Source organism: Mustelus asterias, chromosome 24 (assembly GCF_964213995.1).
Source record: "Mustelus asterias chromosome 24, sMusAst1.hap1.1, whole genome shotgun sequence".
Classification (NCBI taxonomy): domain Eukaryota; kingdom Metazoa; phylum Chordata; class Chondrichthyes; order Carcharhiniformes; family Triakidae; genus Mustelus; species Mustelus asterias.
In genome coordinates, this window is record NC_135824.1 from 42,060,623 (window position 1) to 42,081,186 (window position 20,564).

Consider the following 20,564-nt stretch of genomic DNA (forward strand, 5'->3'; position numbering starts at 1 on the left):
AAGCATGGATGCGAGGGAACTTGGGGAAATAAATAGATGTCTTGAGGAGTGTACATATTACAGAGAGAGGTGCTGGAAGTCTTAAAGCGCATCAAGGTAGATAAATCTGCGGGACCTGATGAGGTATATCCCAGGACGTTGTGGGAGGCTAGGGAGGAAATTACGGGTCCGCTAGCCGAGATATTTGAATCATCGATAGTCACGGGTGAGGTGCCTGAAGATTGGAGAGTGGCAAATGTTGTGCCTTTGTTTAAAAAGGGCTGCAGGGAAAAGCCTGGGAACTACAGGCCAGTGAGCCTCACATCTGTGGTGAGTAAATTGTTGGAAGGTATTTTGAGAGACTGGATCTACAGGCATTTAGAGATGCAAGGACTAATTAGAATCATAGAAACCCTACAGTGCAGAAAGAGGCCATTTGGCCCAGCGTGTCTGTACCGACCACAATCCCACTCAGGTCCTACCCCCATATTTACCCGCTAATCCCTCTAACCTGCGCATCTCAGGACACTAAGGGGCAATTTTAGCACGGCCAATCAACCTAACCCGCACATCTTTGGACTGTGGGAGGAAACCGGAGCACCTGGAGGAAACCCACGCAGACATGAGGAGAATGTGCAAACTCCACACAGACAGTGACCCGAGCCGGGAATCGAACCCAGGTTCCTGGAGCTGTGAAGCAGCAGTACTAACCACTGTGCTACCGTGCCGCCCTTTAGGGACAGTCAGCCTGGCTTTGTGGGTGGAAAATCATGTCTCACAAATTTAATTGAGTTTTTTGAAGGGGTAACCAAGAAGGTAGATGACGGCAGTGCAGTTGATGTTGTCTACATGGACTTTAGCAAGGCCTTTGACAAGGTACTGCATGGTAGGTTGTTGCATAAAGTTAAATCTCACGGGATCCAGGGTGAGGTATCTAAATGGATACAAAATTGACTTCTTGACAGAAGCCAGAGGGTGGTTGTAGAGAGTTGTTTTTCAAACTGGAGGCCTGTGACCAGCAGTGTGCCTCAGGGATCAGTGCTGGGCCCACTGTTATTTGTCATTTATATTAATGATTTGGATGAGAATATAGGGGGCACGGTTAGTAAGTTTGCAGATGACACCAAGTTTGGTGGCATAGTGGACAGTGCAGAAAGTTATCTCCAATTGCAACGGGATCTTGATCAATTGGGCCAGTGGGCTGATGAATGGCAGATGGAGTTTAATTTAGACAAATGCGAGGTGATGCATTTTGGTAGATTGAACCAGGGCAAGACTTACTCAGTTAATGCTAGGGCGTTGGGGAGAGTTACAGAACAAAGAGATCCAGGGGTACATGTTCATAGCTCCTTGAAAGTGGAGTTACAGGTGGACAGAGTGGTGAAGAAGGCATTCAGCATGCTTGGTTTCATCGGTAAGAACATTGAATACAGGAGTTGGGATGTTTTGTTGAAGTTGTACAAGACATTGGTAAGGCCACACTTGGAATACTGTGTGCAATTCTGGTCACCCTATTATAGAGAGAGTGCAGAAAAGATTTATAGGATGCTACCGGGACTTGATGGATTGAGTTATAAGGAGAGGCTGAATAACTTTTTTCTCTGGAGCACAGGAGGCTGAGGGGTGACCTTATAGAGGTCTATAAAATAATGAGGGGCATAGACAAGGTAGATAGCATGGCTTTGTCAAAGGCAAATCGTGCCTTACGAGCAAAGAACAAGAACAAAGAACAATACAGCACAGGAACAGGCCCTTCGGCCCTCCAAGCCCGCGCCGCTCCCCGGTCCAGGATTGAATCCTGAATCCAGGATCCCCGCCCAATTTTCCAGCCTATCTACATCCTAATATCCTATCCACCGAGCTGTCCCTCACAGCTACGATGCTTTGTTCATCACAACCTATTTACTCACCCCCACCCCCCCATTCCAGACCATGTGAACTCCAGGGAGAGGCGAAAACCCAGAGTGAAAACCCCAGGGCCAATATGGGGAAAAAAAATCTGGGAAATTCCTCTCCGACCCCCTGAGGCGATCGAAACGAGTCCAGGAGATCACACTGGCCCTGATCAGAAAATGCTTCCCAACCCTATTCTTTTCCACTTCTGCTTTTCGAACACCATCTGAATTCCCTGCCCCCGAGACAGGTTCCCAACTATCCGCAGTCTCGCTCTGTACTGGCACCAGCAAGATGATCATAGAATGAAGCCTTGAAACGAGAAACAAAGAACAATTAGCCCGCGCCGCTCCCCGGTCCAAACTAGACCACTCTTTTGTATCCCTCCATTCCCACTCCGTTCATATAGCTGTCTAGATAAGTCTTAAACGTTCCCAGTGTGTCCGCCTCCACCACCTTGCCCGGCAACACATTCCAGGCCCCCACGACCCTCTGTGTAAAATATGTCCTTCTGATATCTGTGTTAAACCTCTCCCCCTTCACCTTGAACCTATGACCCCTCGTGAACGTCACCACCGACCCGGGGAAAAGCTTCCCACCGTTCACCCTATCTATGCCTTTCATAATTTTATACACCTCTATTAAGTCTCCCCTCATCCTCCGTCTTTCCAAGGAGAACAACCCCAGTTTCCCCAATCTCTCCTCATAACCAAGCCCCTCCATACCAGGCAACATCCTGGTAAACCTCCTCTGTACTCTCTCCAAAGCCTCCACGTCCTTCTGGTAGTGTGGTGACCAGAACTGGACGCAGTATTCCAAATGCGGCCGAACCAACGTTCTATACATCTGCAACATCAGACCCCAACTTTTATACTCTATGCCCCGTCCTATAAAGGCAAGCATGCCATATGCCTTCTTCACCACCTTCTCCACCTGTGACGCCACCTTCAAAGATCTGTGGACTTGCACACCCAGGTCCCTCTGCGTCTCTACACCCTTTATGGTTCTTCCATTTATCGTGTAGCTCCTCCCTACATTATTCCCACCAAAATGCATCACTTCGCATTTATCAGGATTGAACTCCATGTGCCATTTCTTTGCCCAAATTTCCAGCCTATCTATATCCTTCTGTAGCCTCTGACAATGTTCCTCACTATCTGCAAGTCCTGCCAGTTTTGTGTCGTCCGCAAACTTACTGATCACCCCAGTTACTTCTTCTTCCAGATCATTTATATAAATCACAAACAGCAGAGGTCCCAATACAGAGCCCTGCGGAACACCACTAGTCACAGGCCTCCAGCCGGAAAAAGACCCTTCCACTACCACCCTCTGTCTTCTATGACCAAGCCAGTTCTCCACCCATCTAGCCACCTTTATCCCATGAGATCCAACCTTTTTCACTAGCCTACCATGAGGGACTTTGTCAAACGCTTTACTAAAGTCCATATAGACCACATCCACGGCCCTTCCTTCGTCAACCATTCTGGTCACTTCTTCAAAAAACACCACCAGGTTAGTGAGGCATGACCTCCCTCTCACAAAACCATGCTGACTATCGTTAATGAGTTTATTCCTTTCTAAATGCGCATACATCCTATCTCTAAGAATCTTCTCCAACAACTTCCCCACCACGGACGTCAAGCTCACCGGCCTATAATTACCCGGGTTATCCTTCCTACCCTTCTTAAATAATGGGACCACATTAGCTATCCTCCAATCCTCTGGCACCTCACCTGTGTCCAGTGACGAGACAAAGATTTGCGTCAGAGGCCCAACGATTTCACCTCTCGTCTCCCTGAGCAGCCTTGGATAGATTCCATCAGGCCCTGGGGATTTGTCAGTCTTTATATTCTCTAACAAACCTAACACTTCCTCCTTTGTAATGGAGATTTTCCCCAACGGTTCAACACTCCCCTCCGAGACACTCCCAGTCAACACATCCCTCTCCTTTGTGAATACCGACGCAAAGTATTCATTTAGGATCTCCCCTACTTCTTTGGGCTCCAAGCATAATTCCCCACTTTTGTCCCTGAGAGGTCCGATTCTTTCCCTAACAACCCTTTTGTTCCTAACGTATGAATAAAATGCCTTGGGATTCTCCTTAATCCTGTCTGCCAAGAACATTTCATGACCCCTTTTTGCTCTTCTAATTCCCCGTTTGAGTACTTTCCTACTTTCTTTGTACTCCTCCAGAGCTCCCTCCGTCAGTAAGAGCCTGGTGGAGTTCTTTGAAAATGTGACTAAACACATTGACGAAGGAAAAGTGGTAGATGTGGTTTACATGGACTTCAGCAAGGCGTTCGATAAGGTCCCCCATACAAGACTTCTTGAGAAAGTGAGAGGGCATGGGATCCAAGGGGCTTTTGCCTTGTGGATCCAGAACTGGCTTGCCTGCAGAGGGCAGAGAGTGGTTGTGGATGGGTCTTTTTCTGAATGGAGGTTGGTCACCAGTGGAGTGCCCCAGGGATCTGTTCTAGGACCCTTGATGTTTGTCATTTTCATAAATGACCTGGATGAGGAAGTGGAGGGATGGGTTGGTAAGTTTGCCGACGACACGAAGATTGGTGGTGTTGTGGATAGTTTGGAGGGATATCAGAAGCTGCAGCGTGACATCGATAGGATGCAAGACTGGGCGGAGAAGTGGCAGATGGACTTCAACCCGGATAAATGTGTAGTGGTCCATTTTGGTAGGTCAAATGGGATGAAGGAGTCAATAAAATACTTGTGGTGCCCACTGGACATGGAATGTGTTAGACATAAAACGTTTACAGCACAGAAGGCCATTCAGCCCAAGCACACCCAGGTGCCCCTTCATTCCCAGATTTCTGCACCCACTCATCACCCTGCAGCTTACAGCACATAAGGTGCAGATCCAGGTATGTTTTTAAAGAGTTTGAGACCTCTGTCTCTAACACCAGCTTAGACATAAAATTCCAGACACCACCACCCCTGCGTAAAAACCTTCTTCCTCATGTTCCCTCTACACCTTCTGCCACTAATCTTGAACCTATGTCCCCTGGTTCTAGAAGTCTCCACCAAAGGAAACATTTTTATCCTGTCCACTCTTTCTCTTCCCCTCATAATTTTGTATATCTCTACCAAGTCACCGCTCAGCTGCCTTTATTCCAAGGAAAATACCCCCAACCTATCCAATCTCTCCTCACAGCTACACTTTTCTAGCCCTGGAAACATTCATGTAAATCTCCTCTGCACTCTCTCCAGAGCAATTACCTCCTTCCTGCTGCAGGGATATGGGGGTAGGGCCTGGGTGGGATTGTGGTCGGTGCAGAGTCGATGGGCCAAATGGCCTCTTTCTGTACTGTAGGGTTTCTATGATTCTATAATGTGGTGACCAGAACTGCAGACAATATTCCAGTTGTTTTATATAATTCCAAATGTTATATCCTTTTTTTAATATTCTATACCTCTGTGTTCATTATCTTGAGATAATCTGCTAACCAATCAGACTAACTCAAATTAACTGAGGGATACATCAAAAGAGCAATTCCTAAACGGGATATTGCAGAATTTCAAACAAAACTTAAAATTTGAAACCAAAATTAGATTAAAGGGGTGGATAAAGTTCTCCAATCCCCACGGTGCCCAGTGAGTATGGAATGTATTCATTTATATGTTAGCCAATGCTTATCACCAAATAATGTGTTTGCTGATAATCATGTCTCAGTTAATATAAGGTCCTGTATTGAGGATGTAAGAGTCACAAGGGTGAGAATTGTTGCTATCATGGCAGATGATTTTGAGATGACCCACAGACCCTTTAATGCAGCAAAATGTTTCCCAATATTCTCCAGAGGTCCCAAAATAACAGAAAGTGGGAGAAAACTGGGAAATGGGATAGCAATGAATGGACAGAAGGGGAGGAAAGAAAAAAAACTCAAAGGAGATGGAGACTGGGACAGAAATAAACTGTGATCTCTGCTTAAAGGATTAACCAATGTCTGAAAATGCTTCTGGAAAGTTCTTAAACTGTAAAATGACTGTGTGGGTGAGGTGCCTTCCCTTGAATGGACATGCTAAGATGAAAACCATCTGTTGAATTCACTGCTATTGTTTGCGGGATGAGATAAACCTATTTGGACTCTGAGGGCCCGATTTTACCATCACGTTGTGCCTGTTTCCGGGCGCGAAAACTTGGGTAAAGTCGGGTGTGAGGCGAGTAGCGCGATTGGCACACGCCTCCTCGCCGGTTCCCTCTTTTCCAAGGCCCGAAAACGGGTTGCATGCCCAACCTTACCGGCACTTCCCACTTTACCCCCATGTTCGCCAATCCTGAATCGGCGCGAAACAGACATGCTCCTTAAAAGTCCGATTCGGGCGCTCCATCAGTGAGGGTTAGTGACGAGGTAAGTGACGAGGATAAAGTGGTAAATGCGGGGTCACTTTTAACATTTAAGAAAAACTTGGACGGGTTCATGGAGGGATATGGTCCAAGTGCAGGTCAGTGGGACTAGGCAAAAAATGGTTCGGCACAGACAAGAAGGGCCAAAAGGCCTGTTTCTGAGCTGTAATGTTCTATGGTTCTTTGGTAAGTGTGTAGTGTCCGTTGGCTTTCTGCTGCTCATGAGTGTCCTTTCATTGTGGCCATTTTCTTTCTCGGGTCGATGGCGGTTCTGCGAGTGTGTGGTGGGGGGGGGGGTTCGGAGGCTGTTGCTCTGCAGGGCTCTGATGTCCGATTTGCAGCACTGACCTCAGGTCTTGGGGTGTTGCTGGGTCCTCGCGCACTCAGCTCACTTCCAGCTGAAGGATGTGTGCAAAGCCCTTGCATATTGCATTGCTGCAGCCTCTCAAATTTGCAAGGAGCTGTGATTGTGGGGAACATGTGGCTGGGGGAATTGGGGGGGCTGGGATTGTGGGGAACATAGGAACATAAGAACTAGGAGCAGGAGAAGGCCATCTGGCCCTCTGAGCCTGCTCCGCCATTCAATAAGATCATGGCTGATCTTTTCGTGGACTCAGCTCCACTTACCCGCCCGCTCATCATAACCCTTAATTCAAAGAACAAAGAAAATTACAGCACAGGAACAGGCCCTTCGGCCCTCCAAGTCTGCACCGACCATGCTGCCCGACTTAACTAAAACCCCCTATGCTTCCGGGGACCACATCCCTCTATTTCAATCTCATTCATGTACTTGTCAAGACACCCCTTAAAAGTCATTACCGTATCCACTTCCACTACCTACCCCGGCAACGAGTTCCAGGCACCCACCACTCTTTGTGTAAAAAATCTGCCTCGTACGTCTCTTTTAAAAGTGGGCGGCACGGTAGCACAGTGGTTAGCACTGCTGCTTCACAGCTCCGGGGACCTGGGTTTGATTCCCGGCTTGGGTCACTGTCTGTGTGGAGTTTGCACACTCTCCTCGTGTCTGTGTGGGTTTCCTCCGGGTGCTCCGGTTTCCTCCCACAGTCCAAAGATGTGCGGGTTAGGTTGATTGGCCATGCTAAAAAATGCCCTTAGTGCCCTGAGATGTGTAGGTTTGAGGGATTAGTGGGTAATTATGTAGGGATATGGGGGTAGAGCCTGGGTGGGATTGTGGTCGGAGCAGACCCGATGGGCTGAATAGCCTCTTTCTGTACTGTAGGGTTTCTATGATGATTCTATAAAACTTGCCCCTCGCATCTTAAACCTATGCCCCCTAGTAATTGACTCTTCCACCCTGGGAAAAAGCTTCTGACTACCCATTCTGTCCATGTCTCTCATAATCTTGTAGACTTCTATCAGGTCTCCCCTCAACCTCCGTCGCTCCAGTGAGAACAAACCAAGTTTCTCCAACCTCTCCTCATAGCTATTGCCCTCCATACCAAGTAACATCCTGGTAAATCTTTTCTGTACCCTCTCCAAAGCCTCCAAATCCTTCTGGGAGTGTGGCGACCAGAATTAAACACTATATTCCCAGTGCGGCCTCACTAAGGTTCAAAAAAGCGTCAACACGACTTGCCAATTTTTAAACTCAATACCCCGGCCGATGAAGGCAAGCATACCGTATGCCTTCTTGACTACCTTCTCCACCTGCATTGCCACTTTCAGTGACCTGTGTACCTGTACACCCAGATCCCTTTGCCTATCAATACTCCTGAGGGTTCTGCCATTTACTGTACATTTCCTATCTGTATTAGACCTTCCAAAATGCATGACTTCACATTTGTCTGGATTAAACTCCATCTGCCATCTCTCCGCCCAAGTCTCCAACTGATCTATATCCTGCTGTATCCTCTGATGGTCCTCATCGCTATCCGCAAATCCACCAACCTTTGTGTAGCCCGCAAACTTACTAATCAATCCAGTTACATTTTCCTCCAAATCATTTATATATATTACAAACAGCAACTGATCCCTGAGGAACACCACTTGTCACAGCCCTCCATTCAGAAACGCACCCTTCTACTGCTACCCTCTGTCTTCTTTGACCGAGCCAGTTTTGTATCCACCTTGCCAGCTCACCTCTGATCCCATGCGACTTCACCTTCTGCACCAGTCTGCCATGAGGTACCTTGTCAAAGGCCTTTAGTATTAAAGGAATTATTAAATTTACGATGAAAGGAATTCCTTTACTATTCAAAAATTTATCTATCCTTGCCTTAAAAATATTCAATGCGGTACCCCTCAACTGTACCAATATCCTGGGGGGGAAATTTGCTAATGCTCTTCGGGAGGGTTGAAACTAATTTGGCGGGGGGATGGGAACGTGGATTGTTGCTCCAGTTTACAGGAGGATGTGAGTGGTGAGGTCATGAATAAGGTTTCAAGGTCGCAGGACTATACCGGACCGGCAGACAGGAAGGTGGTTTGAAGTGTGTCTACTTCAATGCCAGGACCATCTGGAATAAGGTGGGCCATTTCGGAGACATGGATAGAGCAGGGACAGGAATGATTGTTGCAGGTTCCGGGGTTTAAATGTTTCAGTAAGAGCAGGGAAGGTGGTAAAAGAGGGGGAGGTGTGGCATTGTGAGTCAAGGACAGTACTACGGTGGCAGAAAGGACGTTTGATGAGGACTCGTCTACTGAGGTAGTATGGGCTGAGGTTACTAACAGGAAAGGAGAGGTCACGCTGTTGGGAGTTTTCTTTTGGTCTCCGAAAAGTTCCAGAGATGTAGAGGAAAGGATTGCAAACATGATTCTGGATAGGAGCGAAAGTAACAGGGTAGTTGTGATGGGGGACTTTAACTTTACAAATATTGACTGGAAATGCTATAGTTCGAGGACTTTAGATGGGTCAGTTTTTGTCCAATGTGTGCAGGAGGGTTTCCTGACACAGTATGTAGATAGGCCAACAAGAGGCAAGGCCACATTGGATTTGGTACTGGGTGATGAACCAGGCCAGGTGTTAGATTTGGAGGCAGGTGAGCACTTTGGTGATAGTGACCACAGTTCGGTTACATTTACTTTAGCGATGGAAAGGGATAGATATATACCGCAGGGCAGGTGGTATAGCTGGGGAAGGAAATTATGATGCGATTAGGCGAGATTTAGGATGCATAGGATGGGGAAGAAATCTGCAGGGGATGGGGACAATTGAAATGTGGAGCTTGTTCAAGGGACAGCTACTGCGTGTCCTTGATAAGTATGTACCTGTCAGGCAGGGAGGAAGTGGTCGAGCGAGGGAACCGTGGTTTACTAAAGAAGTTGAATCTCTTGTGAAGAGGAAGAAGGAGACTTATGTAATGATGAGACGTGAAGGCTCAGTTAGGGTTGAGAGTTACAAGTTAGCCAGGAAGGACCTGAAGAGAGAGCTAAGAAGAGCCCGGAGGGGACATGAGAAGTCCTTGGCTGGTAGGATCAAGGAAAACCCTAAAGCTTTCTATAGGTATGTCAGGAATAAAAGAATGACTAGGATAAGATTAGGGCCAATCAAGGACAGTAGTGTGAAGTTGTGCGTGGAGTCCGAAGAGATAGGAGAGGCGCTAAATGAATATTTTTCGTCAGTATTCACACAGGAAAAAAAAAATGTTGTCAAAGAGAATACTGAGATACAGGCTATTAGACTAGATGGGATTGAGGTTCATAAGGAGGAGGTGTTAGCAATTCTGGAAAGTGTGAAAATAGATAAGTCCCCTGGGCCAGATGGGATTTATCCTAGGATTCTCTGGGAAGCTAGGGAGGATATTGCAGAGCCTTTGGCTTTGATCTTTATGTTGTCATTGTCTACAGGAATAGTGCCAGAAGACTGGAGGATAGCAAATGTTGTCCCCTTGTTCAAGAAGGGGAGTAGAGACAACCCTGGTAATTATAGACCAGTGAGCCTTACTTCTGTTGTGGGCAAAGTTTTGGAAAGGATTATAAGAGATAGGATTTATAATCATCTGGAAAGGAACAATTTGATTAGGGATAGTCAATACGGTTTTGTGAAAGGTAGGTCGTGCCTCACAAACCTTATTGAGTTCTCTGAGAAGGTGACCAAAGAGGTGGATGAGGGTAAAGCAGTTGATGTGGTATATATGGATTTCAGTAAAGCGTTTGATAAGGTTCCCCACGGTAGGCTATTGCAGAAAATACGGAGGCATGGGATTGAGGGTGATTTTGCGGTTTGGATCAGAAATTGGCTAGCTGTAAGAAGACAGAGGGTGGTGGTTGATGGGAAATGTTCATTCTGGAGTTCAGTTACTAGTGGTGTACCGCAAGGATCTGTTTTGGGGCCACTGCTGTTTGTCATTTTTATAAATGATCTGGATGAGGGCGTAGAAGGCTTGGTTAGTAAATGTGCGGATGACAGTAAAGTCGGTGGAGTTGTGGATAGTGCGGAAGGATGTTGCAGGTTACAGAGGGACATAGATAAGCTGCAGAGCTGGGCTGAGAGGTGGCAAATGGAGTTTAATGCGGAAAAGTGTGAGGTGATTCACTTTGGAAGGAGTAACAAGAATACAGAGTACTGGGCTAATGGTAAGATACTTGGTAGTGTGGATGAGCAGAGAGATCGCGGTGTCCATGTGCATAGATCCCTGAAAGTTGGCACCCAGGTTGATAGGGTTGTTAAGAAGGCGTACAGTGTGTTAGCTTTTATTAGTAGAGGGATTGAGTTTCGGAGCCATGATGTCATGTTGCAGCTGTACAAAACTCTGGTGCGGCCGCACTTGGAGTATTGTGTACAGTTCTGGCCACCACATTATGGGAAGGATCTTAGAATCTTAGAAACCCTACAGCACAGAAAGAGGCCATTCGGGCCCATCGAGTCTGCACCGTCCACAATCCCACCGAGGCCCTACCCCCATATCTCTACATATTTTACCCACTAATCCCTCTAACCTACGCATCCCAGGACACTAAGGGCAATTTTAGCATGGCCAGTCAACCTAACCCGCACATCTTTGGACTGTGGGAGGAAACCGGAGCACCCAGAGGAAGCCCACGCAGACACGAGGAGAATCTGCAAACTCCACACAGACAGTGACCCAAGCCGGGAATCGAACCCAGGTCCCTGGAGCTGTAAAGCAGCAGTGCTAACCACTGTGCTACCGTGCCGCCCGTTATAGGAAGGATGTGGAAGCATTGGAAAGGGTGCAGAGGAGATTTACCAGGATGTTGCCTGGTATGGTGGGAAGGTCTTATGAGGAAAGGCTGAGTGACTTGAGGCTGTTTTCGTGAGAGAAGAAGCTTTTTAAAAGATAAAATTGTAACCGCCTCTACTACTACCTCTGGCAGCTTGTTCCAGACACTCACCACCCTCTGTGTGAAAAAATTGCCCCTCTGGACACTTTTGTATCTCTCCCCTCTCACCTTAAACCTATGCCCTCTGGAAAAGATATTGACTATCTACCTTGTCTATGCCCCTCATTATTTTATAGACCTCTATAAGGTCACCTCTCAGCCTCCTACGCTCCAGAGAAAAAAGTCCAAATCTATTCAGCCTCTCCTTATAACTCAATCCATCAAGTCCCCGTAGCATCCTAGTAAATCTTTTCTGCACTCTTTCTAGTTTAATAATATACTTTCTATAATAGGGTGACCAGAATTGCACACAGTATTCCAAGTGTGGCCAAGTGTGGTCTTGTACAACTTCAACAAGACGTCCCAACTCCTGTATTCAATGTTCTGACCGATGAAACCAAGCATGCCGAATGCCTTCTTCACCACTCTGTCCACCTGTGACTCCACTTTCAAGGAGCTATGAACATGTTCCCCTCGATCTCTTTGTTCTGTAACTCTCCCAAACGCCCTACCATTAACTGAGTAAGTCCTGCCCTGGTTCAATCTACCAAAATGCATCACCTCGCATTTGTCTAAATTAAACTCCATCTGCCATTCGTCAGCCCACTGGCCCAATTATTCAAGATCCCGCTGCAAATGGAGATAACCTTCCTCACTGTCCACCATGCCACCAATCTTGGTGTCATCTGCAAACTTACTAACCATGCCCCCTATATTCTCATCCAAATCATTAATATCAATGACAAATAACAGTGGGCCCAGCACTGATCCCTGAGGCACACTGCTGGTCACAGGCCTCCAGTCAGTGAAAAACAACTCTCTACAACCACCCTCTGGTTTCTGTCAAGAAGCCAATTTTGTATCCATTTAGATACCTCACCCTGGATCCCATGAGATTTAACTTTATGCAACAACCTATCATGCGGTACCTTGTCAAAGGCCTTGCTAAAGTCCATGTAGGCAACATCAACTGCACTGCCCTCATCTACCTTCTTGGTACCCCTTCAAAAAACTCCCCTACCTTTGGGAAAAGATGTTGGCTATCTCGCGGAATGCAGGGGCGGGGGGGGGGGGGGGGGGGCGGGTGGGCGCTGTGATTGTGGGGAACATGTGGCTGGGGGAATGGGGGGACTGTGATTGTGGGGAACATGTGGCTGGGGGAATGGGGGGACTGTGATTGTGGGGAACATGTGGCTGGGGGAATGGGGGGACTGTGATTGTGGGGAGCATGTGGCTGGGGGAATTGGAAGGGGCAATGATTATGGGGAGCATGTGGCTGGGGGAATTGGGGGGTATGTACAGTGACTGTTGATGTGCTCGGGACAAGTCTTTAACCTCTACATGTGTTCCTCTCCATCTTTTGGTTGCTGCTGGAGCTGAGGAGGAGGAGCTGGAGGAAGAATTGTGCGCACAGGAAGTTCAGGCCTTACCACTTGCAGGAGTAGAGGGAGACAACGACCAGAGGCAGGTGGTGGCCGCCATTCATCCGGGGCGGCGTTGCGCAGGAGAAGGAGGGAGCAGAAACCCTGCCAGTTCCATGCACGAGTGTCATTTGAACAGATGTCGGATACCGTGTGCCGCCGATGTCTCCACCTCCGAAAGGAGACAGTGCAACATCTGTGCAACATGTTGCAGGACCTGGCACCTAGAGGCAGGGGGCGGCACCCACTCTCTGTGGCTGTCAAATTGACGGCTGCTCTGAACTTTTATGCAACTGGCTCCTTCCAGACCCCGAGCGGAGATGTATGTGGCATCTCCCAATCAGCTGTGCAAACCTGTGTCAAGCAGGTCACAGAAGCCCTGTGTGCCCGGGCTGGGCAGTACATCAAATGTAACCTGGACCAGGCCCATCAGGAAGCCTGCCTGCAGGGTTTCACAGCCATTGCGTGGATGCCTCATGTACAGGGGGCATTGATCTAGGGGTACAGGTTCATAGCTCCTTGAAAGTGGAGTCATAGGTGGACAGAGTGGTGAAGAAGCTATTCGGCATGCTTGGTTTCATTGGTCAGAACATTGAATACAGGAGTTGGGATGTCCTATTGAAGTTGTACAAGACATTGGTAAGGCCACACTTACTGTGTCTGTACAGTGTACAGCTCTGGTCACCCTATTATAGAAAGGATATTATTAAACTAGAAAGAGTGCAGAAAATAGTAACAGGGAGGTGGAGGAGCAGATAGGGAAACAGATCCTGGAGAGTTGCAATAATAGCAGAGTTGTTGTGATGGGAGACTTTAATTTCCCAAACATAGATTGGAATATCCCTAGCGTAAGGGGATTGGATGGGGAGGAGTTCATTAGGTGTGTTCAGGAGGGTTTCCTGACACAGCATGTGGACAAGCCTACAAGAGGAGAGGCTGTATTTGATCTGATACTGGCCAATGAACCTGGACAGGTGTCAGATCTCTCAGTGGGAGAGCATCTTGAGGATAGCGATCATAACTCTATCTCCTTTATGCTTGCATTGGAAAAAGAGAGAATCAGGCAAGCTAGGAAAGCGTTTATATGGAGTATGGGGAAATATGAAGACATAAGGCAGCAAATTAGAGGAGTAAATTGGAAGGAGGTATTCTCGGGGAAATGTACTGAAGAGAGGTGGCAGTTTTTCAAGGAATGTCTGTCTAGAGTTCTACAGGACAATGTTCAGAGCAGACAGGGAGGAGTTGGTAGGTTAAAGGAACCGTGGTGCACGAAAGCTGTGCGGGACCTAGTTGAGAAGAAAAGGAAAGCGTACAAAAGGTTCAGAGAGCTTGGCAAAGATAGGGATCTAGATGAGTATACGGCTTGTAGGAAGGGACTAAAGAAGGAAATTAGGAGAGCCAGAAGGGGTCACGAGAAGGCCTTGGCAAGTAGAATTAAGGAAAACTGTAAGGCGTTCTATAAATATGTGAAGAGTAAAAGGATGAGATGTGAAGGAATAGGGCCTATAAAAGGGGAAGGCGGGAAAATCTGTACGGAACCAGTAGAAATGGCAGAGGTGCATAATGAGTATTTTGCCTCGGTTTTCACAGCGGAGAAGGACCTGGGTGGATGTACTGTGGGCTTGCGGTGGACTGAAAAGATTGAGTATGTGGACTTTAACAAAGAGGTTGTGCTGGAATCTTTGAATGGCATCAAGATAGATAAGTCGCCGGGTCCGGATGGGATGTACCCCAGGTTACTGTGGGAGGCGAGGGAAGAGATTGCAGAGCCTCTGGCAATGATCTTTGCGTCGTCGATGGAGACGGGGGAGGTGCTGGAGGATTGCGGATGTGGTTCCTATTTTCAAGAAGGGGAATAGGGATAGCCCAGGAAATTACCGACCGGTGAGTCTAACCTCAGTGGTTGGTAAGTTGAGGGAGAAGATCCTGAGGGACAAGATTTATGAGCATTTAGAGAAGTTTAGTATGCTCAAGAATACTCAGCATAGCTTTGTCAAAGGCAGATCGTGCCTTACGAGCCTGGTGGAGTTCTTCGAAAATGTGACTAAACACATCGACGAAGGGAAAGCGGTAGATGTGGTTTATATGGATTTTAGCAAGGCGTTTGATAAGGTCCCCCATGCAAGGCTTCTAGAAAAAGTGAGAGGGCATGGGATCCAAGGTGCTGCTACCCTGTGGATCCAGAACTGGCTTGCCCAAAGGAGGCAGAGAGTGGGTATAGATGGGTCTTTTTCTAAATGGAGGTCGGTCACCAGTGGTGTGCCCCAGGGATCTGTTCTGGGACTCTTGCTGTTTGTCATTTTCATAAATGACCTGGAAGAGGAAGTGGAGGGATGGGTTGGTAAGTTTGCCGGCGACACAAAGGTTGGTGGGGTTGTGGATAATCTGGAGGGATGTCAGAAGTTACAGAGAGACATAGATAGGATGCAAGACTGGGCGGACAAGTGGCAGATGGACTTCAACCCAGATAAATGCGTAGTGGTCCATTTTGGGATGAAGGAGTACAATATAAAGGGAAAGACTCTTAGTACTGTGGAGGATCAGAAGGACCTTGGGGTCCGGGTCCATAGGATTCTAAAATCGGCCGTGCAGGTGGAGGAGGTGGTTAAGAAGGCGTATGGTGTGCTGGCCTTTATCAAGCGAGGGATTGAGTTTCGGAGTCCGCGGATAATGATGCAGCTATATAAGACCCTCGTCAGACCCCACTTGGAGTACTGTGCTCAGTTCTGGTCGCCTCATTACAGGAAGGATGTGGAAAAGATTGAAAGGGTGCAGAGGAGATTTACAAGGATGTTGCCTAGATTGAGTGGCATGCCTTGTGAGGATAGGCTGAGGGAGCTCGGTCTTTTCTCCTTGGAGAGACGTAGGATGAGAGGAGACCTAATAGAGGTATATAAGATGTTGAGAGGCATAGATCGGGTGGACTCTCAGAGGCTCTTTCCCAGGGTGGAAATGGCTGCTACGAGAGAACACAGGTTTAAGGTGCTGGGGGGTAGGTACAGGGGAAATGTTAGGGGGAAGTTTTTCACACAGAGGGTGGTGGGCGAGTGGAATCGGCTGCCATCAGTGGTGGTGGAGGCAAACTCAATAGGGTCTTTTAAGAGACTCCTGGATGAGTACATGGGACTTAATAGGATTGAGGGTTATAGAACAAAGAACAAAGAACAATACAGCACAGGAACAGGCCCTTCGGCCCTCCAAGCCCGCGCCGCTCCCCGGTCCAGGATTGAATCCTGAATCCAGGATCCCCACCCAATTTTCCAGCCTATCTACATCCTAATATCCTAATATAGGTAGGTATAGGTAGGCCTAAAAGGTAGGGATATGTTCGGCACAACTTGTGGGGCCGAAGGGCCTGTTTTGTGCTGTAGTTTTTCTATGTTCTATGTTTCTAAAAGATTTACTAGGATGCTACCGGGACTTGATGGTTTGAGTTATAAGGAGAGGCTGGATAGACTGGGAGCGTAGGAGGCGAAGGGGTGATCTTATGGAGGTCTATAAAATAATGAGGGGTATAGATCAGCTAGATAGCCAACACCTTTTCCCAAAGGTAGGGGAGTCTAAAACTAGAGGGCATAGGCTTAAGGGGAGAGATACAAAAGGGTCCAGAGGGGCAATGTTTTCACACAGAGAATGGTGAGTGTCTGGAACAAGCTGTCAGAGGTGGTAGTAGAGGCGGGTACAATTTTGTCTTTTAAAAAGCGTTTAGACAGTTCCATGGTAAGATGGGTATAGAGGGATATGGGCCAAATGCGGGCAATTGGGACTAGCTTAGGGGTTTAAAAAAAAGGGACGGCATGGACAATTTGGGCTGACTCTATGTAACCTCTATGACTCTATAACTAAGAAATCTTCCTTCTTCCAAGTAGCAAGCAGCAGTGCAGACAAAAGACTTGGTCTAGTTTTGAATGCCTGGCCCCTTCCACACTGTTCCTACTGGGACTTCTGAACCTCGATACCACCACCTACAAGATTAATTAATTTGTGCATGTCTCTCTTATCGTGGAAGTCAATTCTGGTGGAAAAGTGAATTGACCAATATCAGTTCAGCCTGTTGACTTCTGTGAAGGAATTCATCCATGTACATTTCATTCTGGATTCTGGACTCCACGTGAAACAATGGCGGGGATTTTCTGACTTACCGTGATGGGTTTTTCCCATGGCAGAGGTGGCTTGCCTTTGGCTGCCAGTGGGACCTTCCCATTAGGTTGACAGTAATACCCTCACTCTCTATTGACTTCAATGAAGAATAAGATCAAACTGATTGTTGAACCAGCCATTCTAATCCTCAATATCTCAAGGTAACAATTAGGTTAAAACTCCCAACATTTTTGGAATTGTTAAACACTTCATGTAGCCAAACGTTAATCTGACGAAGAAACTAAAAAATCTTCAGGAAGCTTTCATCACTTCAGAGATACACCAGTTCAAGAAAAACAACGATCAAAAATAAAATAGAAAGAACCACTTAATCAGGCTTCAGAAAATCCAAATTTGAGGAAAACCCAGACTCATCAAAAAATGAATTCATAAGGAGAAGCTGGAAATATCTTACAATGCATCCAGACAGTCTGGGGGCTGCTTGAGTCTGTTGCCTTGTCGGAGATAGTCATAAATCTCACTGTTTTCCACACCTGGATATGGAGTTTGACCGCGGGTCGCAATCTCCCACATGGTGACACCATAGGACCACTGAAAGCAGAGAGAGGAACAAATCATATTATATTGGAGAGCAGCTCAGAACTTTACCCACATAATCAGTGTGACTAAAAAAAAAATTGCTGGAAAATCTCAGCAGGTCTCAAATGTCTGTGGAGAGAGAATAGAGCTAATGGTTTGAATCTGGATGACCCTCTGTCAGAGCTGAAGATTAGAAAATGGGATGAGATTTATACTGCAAGTGTGGGGGCTGCTAATTGACAAGATGTCACAGACAAAAAGACAAAGACGATGTAAATGGTGGTGATCATGGCTGAGAAAGATAGCGTCCATTAAGAGATCAGAATGTGTAAGTGGCAGAACAAGGTAAACAGAGTGTCAAAGGGCAACCTGAGACAGGTAGCAGATGGCCCGGGGCAGGGGGGGCGCGGGGGCATGGTGGTCAAGGGAGAGGATCAAGATGGATAGTGAGATTTAAAATTGATAGATGAAATGAAAATTTAAAAATTATGATACTAATACATAAATTAATAAAAATAAATAAATAAGATAAAATGAAAAGAAAAGAAATAAAATAAATGAAATCAAGTAAAATAAATAGAAACAGAGTGGAGGTGAAGGAGAGAATTCATGCTCTGAAGTTGTTGAACTCAATGTTCAGTCTGGAAGGCTGTAAAGTGCCCAACAGGAAGATCGGGTGTTGTTCCTCCAGCTTGCGCTGGGTTGACTGGAACATTACAACAAGCCTAGAATGGACAAGTGGGCATGAGAGCAGGATGGTGTGTTGAAAGGTCTGGGTCCTGAATGCGGACAGACCAAAGGTCTGTAGGCAGTAAAGAAGGCAAACGGCATGTTGGCCTTCATTGCAAGAGGTTTCGAGTACAGGAGCAGGGACGTGTTGTTGCAATCATACAGGGACCTGTTGAGGCCACTCCTAGAATATTCTGTGCAGTTTTGCTCTCCTTTCCTGAGGAAGGATGTTCTTGCTCTCGAGGGAGTGCAGCGAAGGTTTACCAGGCTGATTCCGTCGATGGCGGGACTGATGTACGAGGAGAAATTGCCAAGATAGAATTGTTTTTGCCGGAGTTCAGAAGAATTCAGAAGAATGGAAGGAGGCATTCTCGAGGAAAAGTACTGAAGTAAGGTGGCAGATTTTCAAGGAATGTTTGTCTGGAGTTCTGCATGACAACGTTCCGATGAGACAGGGAGGTGTTGGTAGGTTACAGGAACCGTGGTGCATGAAGGCTGCGCTGAACCTAGTGAGAAAGAAAAGGAAAGCGTACAAAAGGTTCAGAGAGCTAGGTGACGATAGGGATCTAGATGAATATACGGCTTGTAGGAAGGGACTTAAGAAAGAAATTAGGAGAGCCAGAAGGGGTCACGAGAAGGCCTTGGCAGATAAGATTAAGGAGAACCCTAAGGCGTTCTATAAATATGTGAAGAGTAAAAGGATGAGATGTGAAGGAATAGGACCTATAAAAAGTGAAGGTGAGAAAGTCTGTACAGAACCGGAAGAAATAGCAGAGGTGCTGAATGAATATTTTACCTCGGTATTCACGGCGGAAAAAGACCTGGGTGGTTGTACTACAGGATTGAGGCGGACTGAAAAGATTGAGTATGTGGACATTAAGAAAGAGGATGTGTTGGAAATTTTGACTAGCATCAAGATAGATAAGTCACCGGGACCGGATGGGATGTACCCCAGGTTACTGTGGGAGGCGAGGGCAGAGATTGCAGAGCCTCTGGCGATGATCTTTGCGTCGTCGATGGAGACGGGAGAGGTTCCGGAGGATTGGAGGATTGCGGATGTGGTTCCTATATTCACTTGGAGTACTGTGCTCAGTTCTGGTCGCCTCATTACAGGAGGGATATGGAAATGATTGAAAGGGTGCAGAGAAGATTTACAAGGATGTTGCCTGGATTGGTTGGCATGCCTTATGAGGATAGGCTGAGGGAGCTCGGTCTTTTCTCCTTGGAGAGACGAAGGATGAGAGGTGACCTGATAGAGGTGTACAAGATATTGAGAGGTATAGATCGGGTGGATTCTCGGAGGCTTTTTCCCAGGGCTGAAATGGCTGCTACGAGAGGACACAGGTTTAAGGTGCTGGGGAGTAGGTACAGAGGAGATGTCAGGGGTAAGTTTTTCACTCAGAGGGTGGTGGGTGAGTGGAATCGGCTGCCGTCAGTGGTGGTGGAGGCAAACTCGATCGGGTCTTTTAAGAGACTTCTGGATGAGTACATGGGACTTAATAGGACTGAGGGTTATAGGTAAGCCTATATATAAGCCTAGGTAGGTAGGGACATGACCGGCACAACTTGTGGACCAAAGGGCCTGTTTGTGCTGTATTTTTTCTATGTTCTATGTTCTAATGAGGAGGGATCTCATTGAGATTTATAAAATTCTAACAGGTCTAGACAGGATAGATGCAGGAAGGATGTTCCCAATGGTGAGGGTGTCAAGAACCAGGGGTCACAGTCTGAGGATGCAGGGTAGACCATTTAGGATGGAGATGAGGAGACATTTCTTCATTCAGAGCGTGGTGAGCCTGTGGAATTTATTACCACAGGAAGTCGTTGATGCCAAAATATTGAATGTATTCAGGAGGCGGCTGGATATAGCACTTGGGGCGAATGGGATCAAAGGTTATGGGGAAAAAGCAAGATTATGCTATTGAGTTGGATGATAAGCCATGATCGTGATGAATGGTGGAGCAGACTCAAAGGGCCAATTGGCCTCCTGCTCCTATTTTCTATGGTTCTACGTGCTGCAAAGCGGTCACCCAGTGTGCGTTTGGTCTCTCCAATGTTGAGCTGAATGCACTGGGAGCAGTGAGCGCAATAGACTATGTGGTCAAATGGACAATGGCCTGAGCAATTAGGTCCAACATAAAATTGGACATTTTAAATTAATACAGCTAAACTGCTTCCACAAGCAAGGCCTGATGGAATGT

The 20,564-nt window shown here is 46.9% G+C and overlaps 1 protein-coding gene across 1 annotated transcript in view; it reads right to left on the reverse strand.

The window, feature by feature from the left end:
* The window catches only part of axl (AXL receptor tyrosine kinase), a 326,648-nt gene that overhangs the window by 13,699 nt on the left and 292,385 nt on the right, over window positions 1-20,564 (reverse strand). The window contains exon 19 of the mRNA XM_078241607.1: window positions 17,510-17,646. Within this exon, the coding sequence (XP_078097733.1) occupies window positions 17,510-17,646 (137 nt within the window). The remainder of the gene's footprint in view (window positions 1-17,509; window positions 17,647-20,564) is intronic.